Source organism: Mastigoproctus giganteus, chromosome 10 (assembly GCF_048544385.1).
Source record: "Mastigoproctus giganteus isolate SK-2022 chromosome 10, ASM4854438v1, whole genome shotgun sequence".
Lineage (NCBI taxonomy): Eukaryota > Metazoa > Arthropoda > Arachnida > Uropygi > Thelyphonidae > Mastigoproctus > Mastigoproctus giganteus.
Genome location: NC_143584.1, coordinates 181,852,765 through 181,869,372, shown reverse-complemented (window position 1 = coordinate 181,869,372; position 16,608 = coordinate 181,852,765). Strand labels below are relative to the sequence as shown.

Below are 16,608 nucleotides of genomic sequence, written 5' to 3'. Positions count from 1 at the left end.
GAACTACTCGAGATTTTATAGGCACCTAACTACCTTGTTATATGAAGGTTACCTGTACATTACATATAAATTAATTGATTTATAATCAATATTAACAACAAAAGAGATTCTTTTATATATTCAATTGCTATGCTGTAGTATAAATATACTCCATAATAGCAATTGAATATATATATGATTATACTTCACATAATAGAAACTGAAAATAAGTCAAGCTCAAAAAGTAGTGTTCTTATTGATACAAGATTAATGGTTTTCATCGAAGTTAACTTCTTCAGTGTTTGGTTTTTAAGTTAAGTTCAATTTGCAATCAGTTTTACTTTTGATTTGAAAAAAACAAATGTGTCTGAATTGGACTGCATTTCAAAATGAGTAAGGTTGGTTTTTTAAATAAACTTAACAGCTCATGAGTTTTTAAATTCTCTCACCTCTATTACTATGATCATTTAACCAAGGAGATAGTGAGGGAATTCCTTAATAAGAGCTCTTAAATGTTTTTAATATTGAATTAGTGTGACACAATGTCTAGTAGCCATTGGTATATGAAAGGTAGAAGGGCTTCCTCATCCTTTCTTATGACTAACAGGGTTTAAGCTGCTTTGTAAATGTGATCAAAGCACAACAAATTCTTCTTTGGTTGCGGTAAGCAAGTGGCATTACCATAAGGGTTAATCTGCCATTTAAAAGACAAGACAGCCTGTTTCAGAAATTACAATTGAGCTCTGACATAGCCAAGTAGTAGTCAGGCATGAGGGTACAGAAGCAAAGGCAATTTGAATGGACTATGGTTCAAGCCTGAGTGACTGCTAAATACAGTTAATGATTGTATTAATTGTCAAAATAATTAATGTAGACTCCTCTGACCTGGTGGTTGTGCCTAGGGCTCACAATACCGGTCAAAATCTTAATATCAGTATTTCAGCATTTTTAATGTATGAAACCGAAATACCGGTATTCCACAAAAAAAAAAAAAAAAAAAAAAATTCTCAATAAATTTTGATGACAATTAGGTGCAATAAAGTAAGAAAAAGAACAAGTAATTACTTGAATTCGTGTTTCAAATCAAACTTTTATTACAATAATAAATATTCTAACAAAAATTATTAAGCATACAGTTATTCTAAAAGCAAAAAAATATACATGTTGAAACTGCAAATTTGGTTGTCTAAAAGCATCCACACTACCTGTCCGAATAAAGTGAGCTCTTAAGAAATATAAACAATCAATAGTGTTATCGTTTAAACTGGATCTAATTTTGGTACATATTTAATTAGCGGCAGAAAACATCCCTTTTGGATTCTGTGCTGGTTGGTGCTATTGTACTGAGATAGTCGAGGTGAGTTGCATTTTCCCACCCCCCTTATTCCCTCATCTTCAAAAAATCTTATTTACTTTTTTGACTTTTTATGGCACTATATCCATATTAACAAAAGAAAAGGATTGACATTTAAGCTTGGTGAGGAAACCAAATCTAAGATGTGGGGGTTATTTATTTATTAATTTTTATTTCCATGTACCTTAGTATTGCCATCAGTGGCCATTATTATGATTTTTGTACAGAAGCTCCCCTCAAGCACTAAGGCCCACAAGCTACATGACTGCATTAAAAAAATCAGAATTTGCAGGAGCTGAGGGATATTCCCATAGTTTCTCATGAGTAATAACACAAATATAAAACAAAAGTCATTTATCATACAAAACTACTTACAAGTATATGAATAACTGGTATTCATTTACATCTAATCTCTTCATTTTTCTCATTTAATCTGTTAATACATGCTATCATTTCCATAAAATTTCCCTCAGTTAACAATATCAACTCTCTCTACAGCTGTAAACACTAAACTAATTCAAGCTTAATCACTTCCTCATGTTTCTCTTAATCAGCAATATCAATTCTCTTCTCAACAGCAATCCATAAGTCACTAACTTAATACTATCAATTCCATGTAATCTCTCTCTCTTAATTTAGCAATATCAATTTTCTTTATAACTTCAACCATAAACCAACTCAATACTTAACATTTCCTTATTTCTCCTAATTTCTTCAACTTCAACCTTACTCTAAAATAATCTACCACTTTATCTAAGTACCATTTCCAATACAACACAATTCAGAGGACTTACCTTCCTTCTCTTTCACGGTGGGATTCCTTCCACAGAGTGTGGTGATGCATCTCTCTCTCTCTTCTTAGTTGAACTCTGCTGTATAGCTCTTCCAGTACTGTCTTATTTCGGGAATAGTTCTCTGTTAATACTATAGAAAATTACCACAGCAGTAGTAGAAGCCAGGGCACTATCTGATTAGCTTGTTATTCAACTTCCAAATTAACTTCTAGCACATGAACGTGCCTGGTGAAACTCTTCACTATATAGGGTGTTTCAAAAGTGATGGTCATTAATTTAAAGGTGAACTGCACAGACTGCAATATGTGAAAAAAGCCTAGTAAACATGGGTCCTTAAGTGAATCGTTTTCAAGATATTGCATATTTCTAGTAGGGATCCACCACTGACAAGGTGAACTGTACAGAGTTGGGATCCACCACTGACTTGTATGTTTAGGTTAGGTTATGCTCATTCTCTCCCTTTCCCCTCTCTCAATGCTTTGAGACATAGCAAGCATACTAGTACTCGTCAAAGGGCAGTCAACATGGAAAGAGGTTACAGCAACGAAGAGTATGCGGACATACACTTCATGTATGGTAAAGCCAACGGCGGTGCACTCGAGGCTGCACGTTTGTACCAAGAAGCATTTCCCTGCTGAAAGCAGCCCAACAGGTACACATTCATCAAGGTACATCAATGCCTTAGAGAGCATGGGCGCTGTGCACATGGAGTACGAGCAGGTAGACCTAGAAGCATAACACCTGATGTTGAGGAAAGGGTGTTAGAAAGAACAACCTGTAACATGTAACACCTGTAAAATCCTGTGGTGTTGAAGCCAAAAATTAAAAATGTATTATCTTATGTTTAATAAAACCACCCTTAGCAAAGGATTCACAGCTTTTTGCTAAACCAGTGCTCCCACAGTCAGTGGCGGATCTTAACAGAAAATATGCATTATCTCGAAAACGGTTCATTTGCGGCCCGATTTTCACTGTGACTTTTTTGTTTATTTTAGTTTGTACTTTTCACCTTTAAATTATTGACCATCATTTTTGAAACACCCTGTACAGCTGGATATTCCCAGAACTACCACTGCAAGTCTGTAACCCTTCCAAACAATAACTACAAACCCTTCTTTTGGCACAAGCATCTTATTTATTTCCTTCTCATTTATTTATTTATTCGGTTGATTGCAAGTTATAATCGCCCCTTGTACTACTTTTTTATATGCAAGCTTATTTGTCTCCCCCTATCTAATTTAAACATGACCCAATCGCAGTGTTATTCTTTAAAAACCGAATATTTTCCCCACACAAAGAAATGCTTTCATCTTTTACCTCTATATCACCTGTCCACAATACCTTTGAACTGCTCCATACCGACACCCTTTCCCAAAACGCACTAAGTGTCACATCATCAAGTAGTGGTGTAATAGAGGGATTAAACTATTGTTCATAAGCTTTTAATTTTAACCCCTCCTCAATTAAAGAATATGGTGAACCATTCACCATATTCCTTAATTTCCCTACCAGGCCTTCTCCCACTAATGGAAATATTTCAGTAATGATGTTTTCGTTATTCCTTAAGTGCTTTACTTCAACACACACTATACTTACTAAGAGAAATATATTTGTAAGATTTTATATCTTAGATTCATGACATTTTCAGGTTTTAATTGCATTTGTATTGTGTATAACAATTCCTCACTTAAAAATTCAGTAATTTCAATGATTTGTCATTGTCAATTTTATAACCTTTATGTGAATAAATCATAAACAGTTATTTTTTAAATTAGTAGCGAAAAACCGTATTTTTGTATCAATACTGGTATTTCAAATCCTGAAAAAAAAAATGACCAGGATCCCAGTATTCGGGATCCCAGAATCTCAGTACTGTAAGCCCTAGTTTTGCCAGAATATAAACAAGAACACATACAGATCCCCCATGAAATTGTAGGTATCTCAAGTGACTACTGCCTGAAGGGTAACTCGCACTGAACAACTTTATTACCACTGCTTTGCCAGATATCCTATCATATACCAATATCTTATGAGAGGCCACCAAGTTCTAAAATAGGCCACCACAGTGTCTCAACTTTTAAATAAATTGCACATTAACTTTTTGGTTTTTTTTTTGTTTACAAAGAATGATGTTTGTTTGTTTGTAGGTTTTACAGAGCAAGTACAAATAGCAAACTACAAAGGCAATGGTAATAAAAATTCATTCTGCTGTAGACATTAAACATCATGACATTTACTAGGCAGTTTAAACTCCGTGAGTGACAAAACCATAAGAGAGAAAAAGGAAGTACTTCATAATTTTGAAAAAAAAAAAAAAAAAAGAATCAAATAGCATTAGCTAATTTATAATTTTTAATTTAAGTATACTAATTTATTTATTTTTAGTTGTGTCTAAAAATCTGGAACTTTGAATTTCACTCATATATAAAATTTGTTCCTAATTTATGTTTTATAACTTAGAAATTTTATTAAATGAATTTCATTAATAGGATAAAGGGATAGATATATATTGTAGTTAAGCAATAAAAATAAAGCACATATGAATTCCCATATATTATATAAGGAAAATTACATTTTTAGTAAAAATTAATGATTTATCATATAAATTAATAAAGCAGGTGTCCTACTGGATATGCACTTGATCTACATCATAGGTTTTAAAACTGGGTTCCACAGAACCCTAGGGCTTGTTGGAGTGCTGTGAAATTTCTAATGCATGACAGAGAGGGAGCAAGAGAAAGATTTTTGATATGCTTGTTTTTTAATGAAGGAGGATAAAATAATATAAGAAAAGTCTCAAGGGAGGAATTTTGAGATATTTTAACAACATTTTAATATAAATTAATAAATACCCACGATTCAAGTATCAGTGCTTTTCAAATTGCGTTCTTCCTCAAAAAAAAAAAAAAAAATCCCAGAAGTTCTGCAAATGTTTTGTTAATTTTTTATCATTAATTTTTAAAAGCAATAATAATTAATTTATCACTGATTATTATTTCTTTTAAAGATATTAAGAGTTCCCCAAAAGATTCAGATCTTCCAAAAGCTTTTGCAACCAAAAAAAAAAAAAAAGTTTTAAAAAATGCTGATCTAGATTCTTACATTCTAACAATATTGTAATAAAAAGATTAAACCATTAATAATGGAACAGACTGACTAAAAATGAATTATTAACTAACTATTCTGAACATTTATCCTTTCATAATCAGAATTATTTTTTTAGCTGGTCTAAAATTAAAAATAAATTATTCTTAAGTGAATCATTTGTCAACAGATCAGGAACTTATTTATATGCTTCAACTACATAGCTAAAATATACATAAAACAAAAACTGCATAAATACATATAAAAATACACATACTTATATTGAAATTGAAAAAAGAACTTACTTTTTACTATGCATTTCATAGTTCTGAATAATATGCAGCAGATGATCAACAATAAATTCTTCTGCCAGCACAGCTTTGGCAGAAACACTAAAATAAACAACAAAATTTGTAACACCTTTATAACATCCAATGCTTGTACTTTAATTATTTAATTATATATATTATACAAGTATCAAATATTTTCAAAAACACTATTATTCCACAACAAAGTCCTGCAAATTCTTTATCATTTTCCTCTGTTTCTTTTGATTGTTATGCCTTTTTTTTTTTTTTTTTTTTTTAATTAGCACTCTCTCATCCTTCTTTATTATTTGGGATCCTTGCAGATCTCTGATTCCTTTATCTTTAGCCTTCATAGTTTTTATTCTGTTTATATGTTGCAAAACATACTGTGATATCACAACATTTTTATTACTTTATTCACATATCTGTTCATCTATTCAGATTTAATGCAACAAACAGCAACATGGTTGAGAAAATTCACACATTCAAAATTATGATACTTTAATGAAATTCAAGTTTGTCAATGTTTATAGTTTTCTAAATATTTTATTTTTAAAGAAAACTAAATTATCTTTCAGTTTCGCACAAAATAATATCTATAATGTTATTATCATGTTAGCAGTTATGTTCATTATAATCGGCTAGTTTTTATTCATTAATTTTATTTTTTAAAACAATTTTGAATCAAATATATTCTGTTCATAAAGCATTGGATTCCTAACTTCCAATTTCTTTCTCTTTCTGGAGCGAGCACAATCACAGAGAATAGAAATGTCTAATTTTATCCTTATTTTAAAAATAACGAGGAGAAAAACAAAATCCATACTACCAAATGTACAAAACCCACACTACCAATTGCACTTTTATTAAAACTGCCATTCTCTCAGGCTTATATCAATTCAAACTTTGTTTATACCTCCCCACCTTCAATTTCTCTTCCATTCCAATAAGCTTGATCTTAAAATATAACTTTCATGATTTCTCATGAAAAGTAACTTTGGCAAAATTTTAACAAGTAATACACTTTACCAAATGCACATTTCAAGTGCAGTAAACATGACCACAATTACAACTAAACATTAGATACCAATCAGTAATAGTGGAAACAGAAAGTAAATTATAGTGCTTTAATCATACTTTCCCATGTACCACTTTCATAAATTGTTGCATAACTTTGAAGAACAATGAGCCACGTGGCATAAACAATGGTTAAAATTAAACGAGTATAGAAAAAAATTATGTTATTGATTCAGTTCAAAACACATTATAAGAAATGCCTCATATTTACATATATTTTACTTGACCATCTTGATATTTTACTTGACCATTAGACAGTAAATAAACTCTAGAGTTTATTTACTGTCTAATTTATTCTATTGATGGTTTAATACATTTGCTATAATAAGCATTATTAAGGTAGCATCAGTCTAATATCATTAGACTGATGATACATAATAACACTCATTATAGTGGACTACTCATCATAGGGGGTGCCTCCATAGCCAGGTGGGAAGGAGCAGCAGTGTATAGCACATGTTTCTTGATTAGACCGGGGTTCGAGCCTGTCACCACCAAATACGGAGGATGCGGAAAGGTCAGGGAATGACCACCGGATATCCCGGAGCAATATGGCCTTAGTTGCTAATGCTCCTAAAAACCAAAAATAACAATACCTCGTCATAGGTTATATGTTATACCTGTAATAATACTTTATACTTTAAAGTTGTTCAAATTTCATTCAAAATTATATTCTCTCTGTTTATCATTCACATTTTGTATTACAATGTTCAAGTTACTGATGCCAGTATGCCCTTTAAAACATTTAAATTATGTATTTTATCCACTCCTCTGCCTCCATGCATGTAACTTGTGATCTTACTCAATTCTATTTAGATAACTTAGAAATAAAGAACACTTACGTCAAGAACAAAAATAGTTTACCTACTACTACTACTACTAAAACTGATTGTTAATCAGTATTAAACTGAGAAATAAGTAATAAATGTGTTTTGCTGGATACACACAAAACATTTAATGGCTTTCCTGTATAATTTAGATGAAATATTTATAGAGCCATGCATTATGGGAAAAATTATTAATATTAGTATATGATGCAAGGAGGCACGCTTATACAGCATCACCCAAAAAAAAAATATATATATATAAAATAAAACTACCTACATCATTTGTCCACCTTCTCTAATAATTTGTCTAGTCTTTCCTTCAATTTATTCAAACTCCTCACTTCCACAAAACCAGATGCAAGTTTGTTCCAACAATAAATTATTCTCAGGCCAAGAGCAAATTTTCACACATCTATCCTACAACCATCCTTTTTCAATTTAAATTTATTCCCTTATGCATTTTTGTCATCCAAGAAAGAGTAAGGATACCATCAGCATTTAGTTTGCTCAATCAATTCAAAGCTTTCATTCGGGTCTCCTCACAGGTGTTTAGTTTCCATATGATGAACATATGCCAGAGGTATACTGGTTTTTGATCACAAAGAGAAATAAGAGGTAACAAGTGCAAGCATGTGACAAATGAGTTTAGCCTACCAGTGATAGAGTAATGTTGTAACCATCAATACAACAAATACTTTTAAACATCCCATTTAGGACCTCATTTTATGTTTATTGTTTAAATTTAGGATAATAAAAAATTTATGATTAAACATAATATAGTTCAAAAAGAAAAGGAAAGTGAATATATATTTCACTTTCCTTTTCTTTTTTTTAAGTAAAAGATCTGAATCAAGAACAATCATTAAAGAAAATAAAAATTAGAAAACATTATGCTTTCAACAGCTCATATCAGAACTTTTTTTATAATAAAAAAGGTGTTACCTTAATATAAATACATATAAATAAAAACACTACAAATGAACGTCATGAGAATAGTCTGATTTCACTGCTATTCACTCACTTGAAAAAAACCGAGTTCAGATCCAATTAAAAAGACAGGAAATTTCTGAAAGGCGTTTCCATTCAGGGCTGCAGTCAGTCAGGTGAAAGGTTTTTTCCTCTAAAGTATTCTGGGTTTTTCATCCTGCAAAACATGCAAACAAACTAGCCTGTGAACGCACACAATTCTACAGAAACAGTACACCAACTTGAGATGGTGCTTAAATTGCTCTGCTTGGTTGTGTAACAATAATAAATGAATAAATAAACCTCAACAACAAAAACGAAACACTAACAGAGTAGTTAAACAGCTAGCATAGGAAATCAGAACAGTTTTAATGAAAACAGTTGCTCAAAATGAAGCATAAGCATTTTACATCTTTCATTTAGTTTAGGTTTCTAACACTTCATTTAGGTTTCTAAATGAAGGATGTTTGAAATATAAAATTGTAAACATCTAAAAACAATTGTTAATTGAGGCAGCTATGAAATTTTTCTATATTTCTGTTATTGTTATTTCCATTTATCAAATAGCTAACCCCTCTGATGTAATACTGTGTTGATTATTAACTTTGCATTAATACCCCACCGCCACTTCTTCTCGGATCTCATTTCTTGCTTTGCTGAACAGTTTTCTATCATACAATGTGTGTAACTTCACCTCAGTCACAAGGCAGAATGCTGACTATATTAAGTTTTTTCTAATATCAATGCATGTATCTCCTTGAACAACTTACAAAGTCTTTTCAATCGGGCCACGCACCATTAAAGACTAGTTTTCTCTTTCCCTCTCCCCCCCACAACCAGTAGTGATGCTTGTGGAGTGGGGGAGATGAATATGAACAGGGTAGTTATAAAATAGAAGCATAATAATGAAGGTCTACTCAACTTTCCTTTTTTGGCATTTTCTCTTAGTCCACCAATCATGGAATATTCATTTGTCAATATTATTTAAAGGGAAATAGAAAGCTCACAAGTTCCATAAAAATGATCCTTCTAAAAATTCATACACATTTTCATATTCAGAGCACTTTACTCAATCAAACTAAAATACAAGCTTCAGAAATGAATGCAGAACCAAGAACCAAAAAAGGAAAAATGGCATTCTCAGAAACAATTATCGTATGGTCATGATATTCAATGTGGAACTGTGAGCTGACCAGGTAACTTGTTTCTCAATTTTGCCTGGTAACCTAACAGCAAACTTATTTGATGAATTTCCAATACCTTTCCACTTCCCTTACCTCAGTCTATTACAACTCAAAATTTCAAAAAGCAAATTTCCTACCTGACTGTTCTACTAAAGGTCCCAATGATATCTGAATTTTTGCATTAAAATTGCAAGTATTCATATTACATATACATCTTCGCTGCTTTTTTAAAATCACTCCTAAGCTCAAGCCGTAAAATACGAAAGTTGAAAAATTTAGCTACATAGAAGCCCTTTTATCTGACATCACCAGAACCAGTACCTGGGCAGTAAATCACAAAAGTTGGTTAAAATAAGGAACTAAAATGTATACATGCACCTTAAGAAATTTATTTTCACTTAAAACACATACATGTACATTCATTTATATAAAATTAGTAATTTTCATCAGTTTAGATGATGAGTAATGTTTTGCAGCACAGTCCCTCACTTAATTTTTTTTTGTAAATATTCAGCAATCAATGATTGCTGAATACTTACAAAATGCTGTAAATATTTACAGCATACAGGTCTGGAGGCCTCATTTTAGGAAGAATGTAGAGTTGCTAGAACGAGTACAGAGAAGGGCAACAAGATTGGTGAGGGGAACAAAGGGCTTAAGTTTGCAGAACTTAAGCCTTACCAAGAAAGGCTTAAGTTCTGCAAACTGCAGTGTCTGGAGACTAGGCACCTGCGAAGTGATCTGATTGAGGTGTATAAGGCCTTGAATGGGTTGAGCAGGATCAATACTGATGGGATTCTTCCTCTTGCTCAGATTACAAACCTGAAGGGGCATAAATTCAAATTGAGGAAAGACAGTTATAGAATAGATGTGTGGAAATTTGCCTTTAGCCAGTGGGTAGTTGATTGCTGGAACAAACTTCCATCAGTTGTTGTGGAAGTTGATAGCTTAAATAAATTCAAGGAGGAACTGGACAAATGTTTAGAGGGAATAGATGTATGAAATGTTTTTTTTTTTTTTTTGGCTGATGCTACATAAGCTTGCTTTCTTGCATCACATGCCTCTACTACTACTATTTACAAAATCATTGATTGCTGAATTGTTCTGTTGTTCATTATAATGCAAAGCTATATCTAGTGTGTTTTTGGCTACTGTATGCGAAATTTTTGGCCCTGGATTTGATCCATTCTCTTCTTCATATTTATAACCATCTGTTTCTGTCACGGTGTGTACAATTTCTGAAGTTTCCATAATTTAATTTTCCAACAATTGAATCCACTGTTGTATGTCTTCTTGCTGTAAATCTCTGAAACCTTTAATTTGCCTGAAGTCAGTTAACAAGCTATGTTCTTCACCATCTTCTTATAGTTCAGGACTTTCATTAGTGATGTCAACCTCAGACCAAGTTTGCTGAGATTTAGTAAATGTTGAACTTGGAATTTTTTCCATGCTAGTGATATACTGTAAACACATCCTTGATGTTAATGATTTTAATGATTCTACAAGACCTAACACTTGTGTCTTCTATTTTTTAACAAAACTGAACTCAAAAACTTTCATCTATGTTGTTCTTTAGACATTCTAGAATCCCTTTGATTCATAGACTGGATTAAAGAGGTTACACTTGGTGGTAAAAGCATGACTTTTATGTCACCTTCTTTAGTATTAATATTCAATGATGCAAGAAAGCAAGGCTTCTACAGTATCAGCCAAAAAAAAAAAAACATTTCCCACCTTAACCTCTCTCCAGGGGCATTCCTATGGTATATGGTGCCAATCGCAATATGGCACCCCCTTTAAAATTTTCTTCATATGTGTATGTAAGTTTCAGGTTTTCAGGCACCCCTTGAACGTTGCCGCCTGGGTGCAGTGCACTCATTGCACCCTCGAAGCGGCCAATCCCTGCCTTACCCGCTGATTTAATAATTTGTCTAGTTCTTCCTTAAATTTATTCAAACTAACCACTTCCACAACATCAGATGGAAGGTTTTCCATTAACTACCCTGGCTGAAACAAATTTCCACATACCTATCCTGCAACTATCTTTGATTTAAATTTTGCCCCCTCATACATGTTGTCTGGGCAAGAGTAAGGATGTATTAACAGCTACCTTACTCAATTCATTTAAAGCCTTAAACACCTCAATCAGACTAATCACAGAAGTTACCAACCACTGATTTACAGAAATGATGCCTTTCGTGGTAGGAGCACCCTTTTGTTCTCCTCACTAATCTCATTACCCTTCTCCACACCTGTTCCAACAAATCCACATCCTTTAGCATAGGCACATTATGCAAGAAAGCAAGCTTATATACCATTAGCCAAAGGGGAAAAAAAAAAAAAAAACCTTCTCATTTCACCCATCCACTCGCTCCAAATGTTTGTCTAGTTTTGCCCTGAATCTATTTAAGCTATCAACTTCTACAACAACAGATGAAAGTTTTGTTCCAACAATCAACCATCTGCTGGCTAAAGGTAAACTTCCGCACATCTATCCTACAACTGTCTTTCCTCAGTTGAATTTATGCTCTCTCGGGTGATTATTCTGAGCAAGAGAAAGAATCTCATCAGCATTGAGCATGCTCAAACCATTCAAGACTTTATACAACTCAATCAAATCACCTTACAGGTGCCTAGTCTCCAGACACTATAATTTGCAAAACTTCAAGGTTTTTTCATAAGAGCAACCCTTTGTTCCATTCACTAATCTTGTTGCCCTTCTCTGTACCATTCCAGCAGCTCTACATCCTTCTTAAAATAAGGCCTCTACACCTGTATACAGTACTCAAGGTGTGGCCCAACCATTGCCTTATACAAGGAAATAATCACCTCTTTATACCTGCTAGAAAAATTCCTGTATATCATTGACCATGAGCTCCTCTTGCAGACCGTCTGCACTGCTCAGAAAACTTCATATCTGCTCAATTACCCCCAGGTACTTTTCATTCTCTACCACTGTCAGTGTAGTACCACACAGTTGATATGTTACTCTGGGGTTACTGCTTCCTATATACAGTACTTTATATTTGTCAATGTTAAACTTCAGTTGCCACCTCTCAGCCGATCTGCTCAACTTTTCTAGATCCTGTTGCAGCAGCATACTGTCATTTGTGCCATTAACGACTCTGCTGACCTTCGTATCATCTGCAAACTTGGGCATTAAGCCTGATATACCATCATCAAATACAGAAAACAACAATGGACCCAACCCTGGGGGACTCCACTAACAACATTAGTCTTCAAAGAGCAGTGTCCATTAATTACCACTCTCTGTCTTCTTCCACTCAACCATTCCTTTATCCATAGCAGCAATTTGCCTCCAATGCCACACTGCTTCAATTTATGCAGCAGTCTTCTAGGTGCAACAGTATCAAAAGTCTTTATAAGTTCCAAATATATGATATCAAAATTATTCTTTGCATCCAGTTCCTTTGTGACCACATCATAATATCCAATCAAATTGGTCAGACAATACTTCCCATTAACAAACCCATGCTGTGTCCGAGCTATAACTGAAGTGTTGTCTAGATAGATGATCCCGCAGTGCTTCTTTAACCAGTGCCTCCATTAATTTCCCTGGAACAGAAGTTAAACTAACAGGTCTGTAATTACCTGTGTCTCCCTTTGATCCTCCTTTGTGGATTGGGGTCACATTTGCACATCTCCAGTCCATGGGTACCTCCCCTGAGTCCAAAGAAACTCTCATAATTATGGCTAAGGGTTTGCTTACTTCCTTTGCTGCTTCTTTTAATATAACTGGATACATTCCATCCACCCCATGAGCCTTTCTTATGTTTATCTTCAACAATTTCTCCTCCACTTTCCTCTCAGTTATTACAAAATCATCTAGCTCACTGCCAGAGTTCAACTCACCTCTGGCATTCCCCTCCCTGAATAACTCCTCATGTGTGAATGTAGATGCTACAAAATACTCATTTAGTTTGTTAGCTACCTGAGCAGGATCATCAACAGTTGAACCATCGATATCAAATGGACTAATCTGATTCATCCCGTTCCTTCTAGAGTTTACATAAGTAAAGAACTCTTTGCTGTTTTTCTTTGCATCCTTTGCCAAAGATCTCTTGTAATCTGCCTTTGCCTGCCTAACCTCCTTTGTGACTTGGTTACAGACCAGCTTATATCTATCATAGGCTTCCGTGTCACCTGTTAATTTTTATATATTCCATGCATTTTTCTTCTGTGCCACAAATCTCATCAGTTCATCTGACATCCATTTAGCTCTATATGTTGAAGAGTATTTCTTAGTTGGTATGAAAACCCTAGTAGCTCCAAGATTAATTCTTTGAATGCTTCCCATTTTGAATTTGCTGTTAGTAACATCATCAGTTAGTCCCACCATATAGAATTAAAATACTCTCTTAGACCACCGTAGTTCCCTTTACCTTTGATGGTAGTTACCTCTTTGAGTAAATCCCACTTCAGCACACTGTAATCACTGCCACCTAGTGGTTCCTTTATCTGCAGATTCTTAATGCATGAAAAATCACTACTGATAATCACATGAAAAATATTAACTCCCTCTAGTTACCTCCCGAACAGCTGCTATAGAAAACAATCATCCAATAAATCCACAAAAGCCTTGCTAGTGTGTGAGTGGCCAACCCACAAATTCCAGTCAATATATTTGAAATTAAAATCCCCCATTATAAGACACTCTGATTTATTGGCCCACTCTATTTCTCTGTACAGTTGTTTATTATACTCATCAGCGTCATTAGGCCAATAACACACTCCTACTCTAAATTTTGCTTTCCCAGTGCTTATGTCACACCAAACTGACTTGACACTGCACTGTCCAGCCATGTCGACTGGCTGTACTTCCTTGGATTTTATGTTTCCTAACTAATAGAATAACTCCTCCTCCCTTCTTATCCTGTCTAACCTTCCTGTACATATTGTACTCCCCAAATTCCAGTTCTGCATTCCTTATATCTGTGTGACACCACATGTCACCATCTTATATCTGTGTGACACGATCCTTCCTAAAATGCGGCTTCCAGACCTGTATACAGTACTCAAGATATGGCTTAACCATTGCCTTATACAACATGTTAATCACCTCCTTATCCCTGATGGCAAAATTCCTATACATTATTGACAAAACCCCATGAGCTGTCCTAGCAGCCTATCTACACTGCTTAGAAAACTTCATGTAAGGCCACATGATTACCCCAAGTCTTCTTCATTCTCCACTTACCTTGAGTGTGGTACCACACGGTTGGTATGCTATTCTGGAATTCTGCTGCCCATATGTAGGGACTCCATTAATAACATTAGTCCAAGAAGAGCAGTGCCCATCAAAAACTGCTTTATCTTCTCCCAATCAATAATTTAGACCTGTTTCATTCAAAATATAGACCTATTCTCTGAACAATTTTTCTGTTGATAAATGGCTTTAAGGTTGCTTAAAATTTTTTGAGCAACTTCTGATTTTGGGCTGATATTGATAAGTATCAGCACAAAATCAGATATTGTCTTCCTGCTGATAATTAATATATTCAGTTATAGCTCAGACACAGCATGGTTTTGTTAAGGGGAAGTCTTGCCTGACCAACTTGATTGGATACTATGATGCAGTCACAAAAGAACTGGATGCAGGGAATAACTTTGATATTATATACTTGGATCTTAGAAAGGCTTTTGATACTGTTGCACATGGAAGACTGCTACACAAATTGGAGCAGTGTGACATTGGAGGCAAATTGCTGCTATGGATAAAGGGGTGGTTGAGTGGGAGAAGACAGAGAGTGGTAATCAATGGACACTGCTCATCGTGGACTAATGTTATTAGTGGAGTCCCTCAGGGCTCAGTGTTGGGTCCATTGTTGTTTTCTGTATTTATAAATGATATTGATGATGGTATATCAAGCTTAATGTCCAAGTTTGCAGATGATACAAAGGTTGGCAGGGTTGTCAAGGACACTACTGACACTACACTGCTGCAACAGGATCTGGAAAGGTTGAGCAGATGGGCTGAGAGGTGGCAAATGAAGTTTAACATTGACAAATGTAAAGTACTACACATGGGAAACAGCAACCCCAGGGCAACGTATCAACTCTGTGGTACTACACTGACAGTGGTAGAGAATGAAAGGGACTTGGGGGTGATTGTGCAGGCAGATATGAAGTTCTCTGAGCAGTGCAGACGGGCTGCAAGAGTAGCTCATGGAGTATTGTCAATGATATACAGGAATTTTTCCAGCAGGGATAAGGAGGTGATTATTCCATTGTATAAGGCAATGGTCAGGCCACACCTAGAGTACTGTATACAGGTCTGGAGGCCTCATTTCAAGAAGGATGTAGAGCTGCTGGAACGAGTACAGAGAAGGGCAACAAGATTAGTGAATGGAACAAAGGGGTGCTCTTACGAGGAAAGGCTTAAGTTTTGCAAATTACAGTGTCTGGAGACTAGGCACCAGCGAGGTGATCTGATAGAGGTGTATAAAGCCTTGAATGGTTTAAGCATGCTCAATGCTGATGGGATTCTTCCTCTAGCTCAGAAAAATCACCTGAGAGGGCATAAATTCAAATTGAGGAAAGACAGATGTAGGATAGACGTGCGGAAATTTGCCTTTAGCCAGCGGGTGGTTGGTTGGTGGAACAGACTGCCATCCCTTGTGGTGGAGGTTGATAGCCTAAATAAGTTTAAGGCTCAGCTGGACAGGTATTTTGAACGAACAGAGGGGTGAAGTGGAAGTGGGTTTTTTTTTTTTTTTTTTTGGCTGATGCTGCATAAGCTTGCTTTCTTGCATCAAATGCCTCTACTAATGCTAATGCTAATGCTAATATGAATTCCCAGATAGAAGAAATTCACAGATAGAGTTCACAGATTGAAGAAATTCAAAGGTCAACTGGATAATCACCTGTGAGGAGGGAAGGACATAATTAGTCTATTTTCTTATCTACTTTTTATATATCTTCTTTTATTTTTTACATCTTCCTTTATATTTTTATTATTTTTTATTTATTTATTACTATTTGATTATTATTGTTGATTATTCTTTACTTAATTTT

General features: G+C 34.5%; 1 protein-coding gene across 1 annotated transcript in view; it reads right to left on the bottom strand.

The window, feature by feature from the left end:
- Positions 1-16,608, bottom strand: part of LOC150079595 (serine/threonine-protein kinase Nek10-like) — a 165,562-nt gene that overhangs the window by 139,998 nt on the left and 8,956 nt on the right. The window contains exon 4 of the mRNA XM_090382698.1: positions 5,517-5,603. Within this exon, the coding sequence (XP_090238824.1) occupies positions 5,517-5,530 (14 nt within the window). The 5' untranslated portion in view covers positions 5,531-5,603. The remainder of the gene's footprint in view (positions 1-5,516; positions 5,604-16,608) is intronic.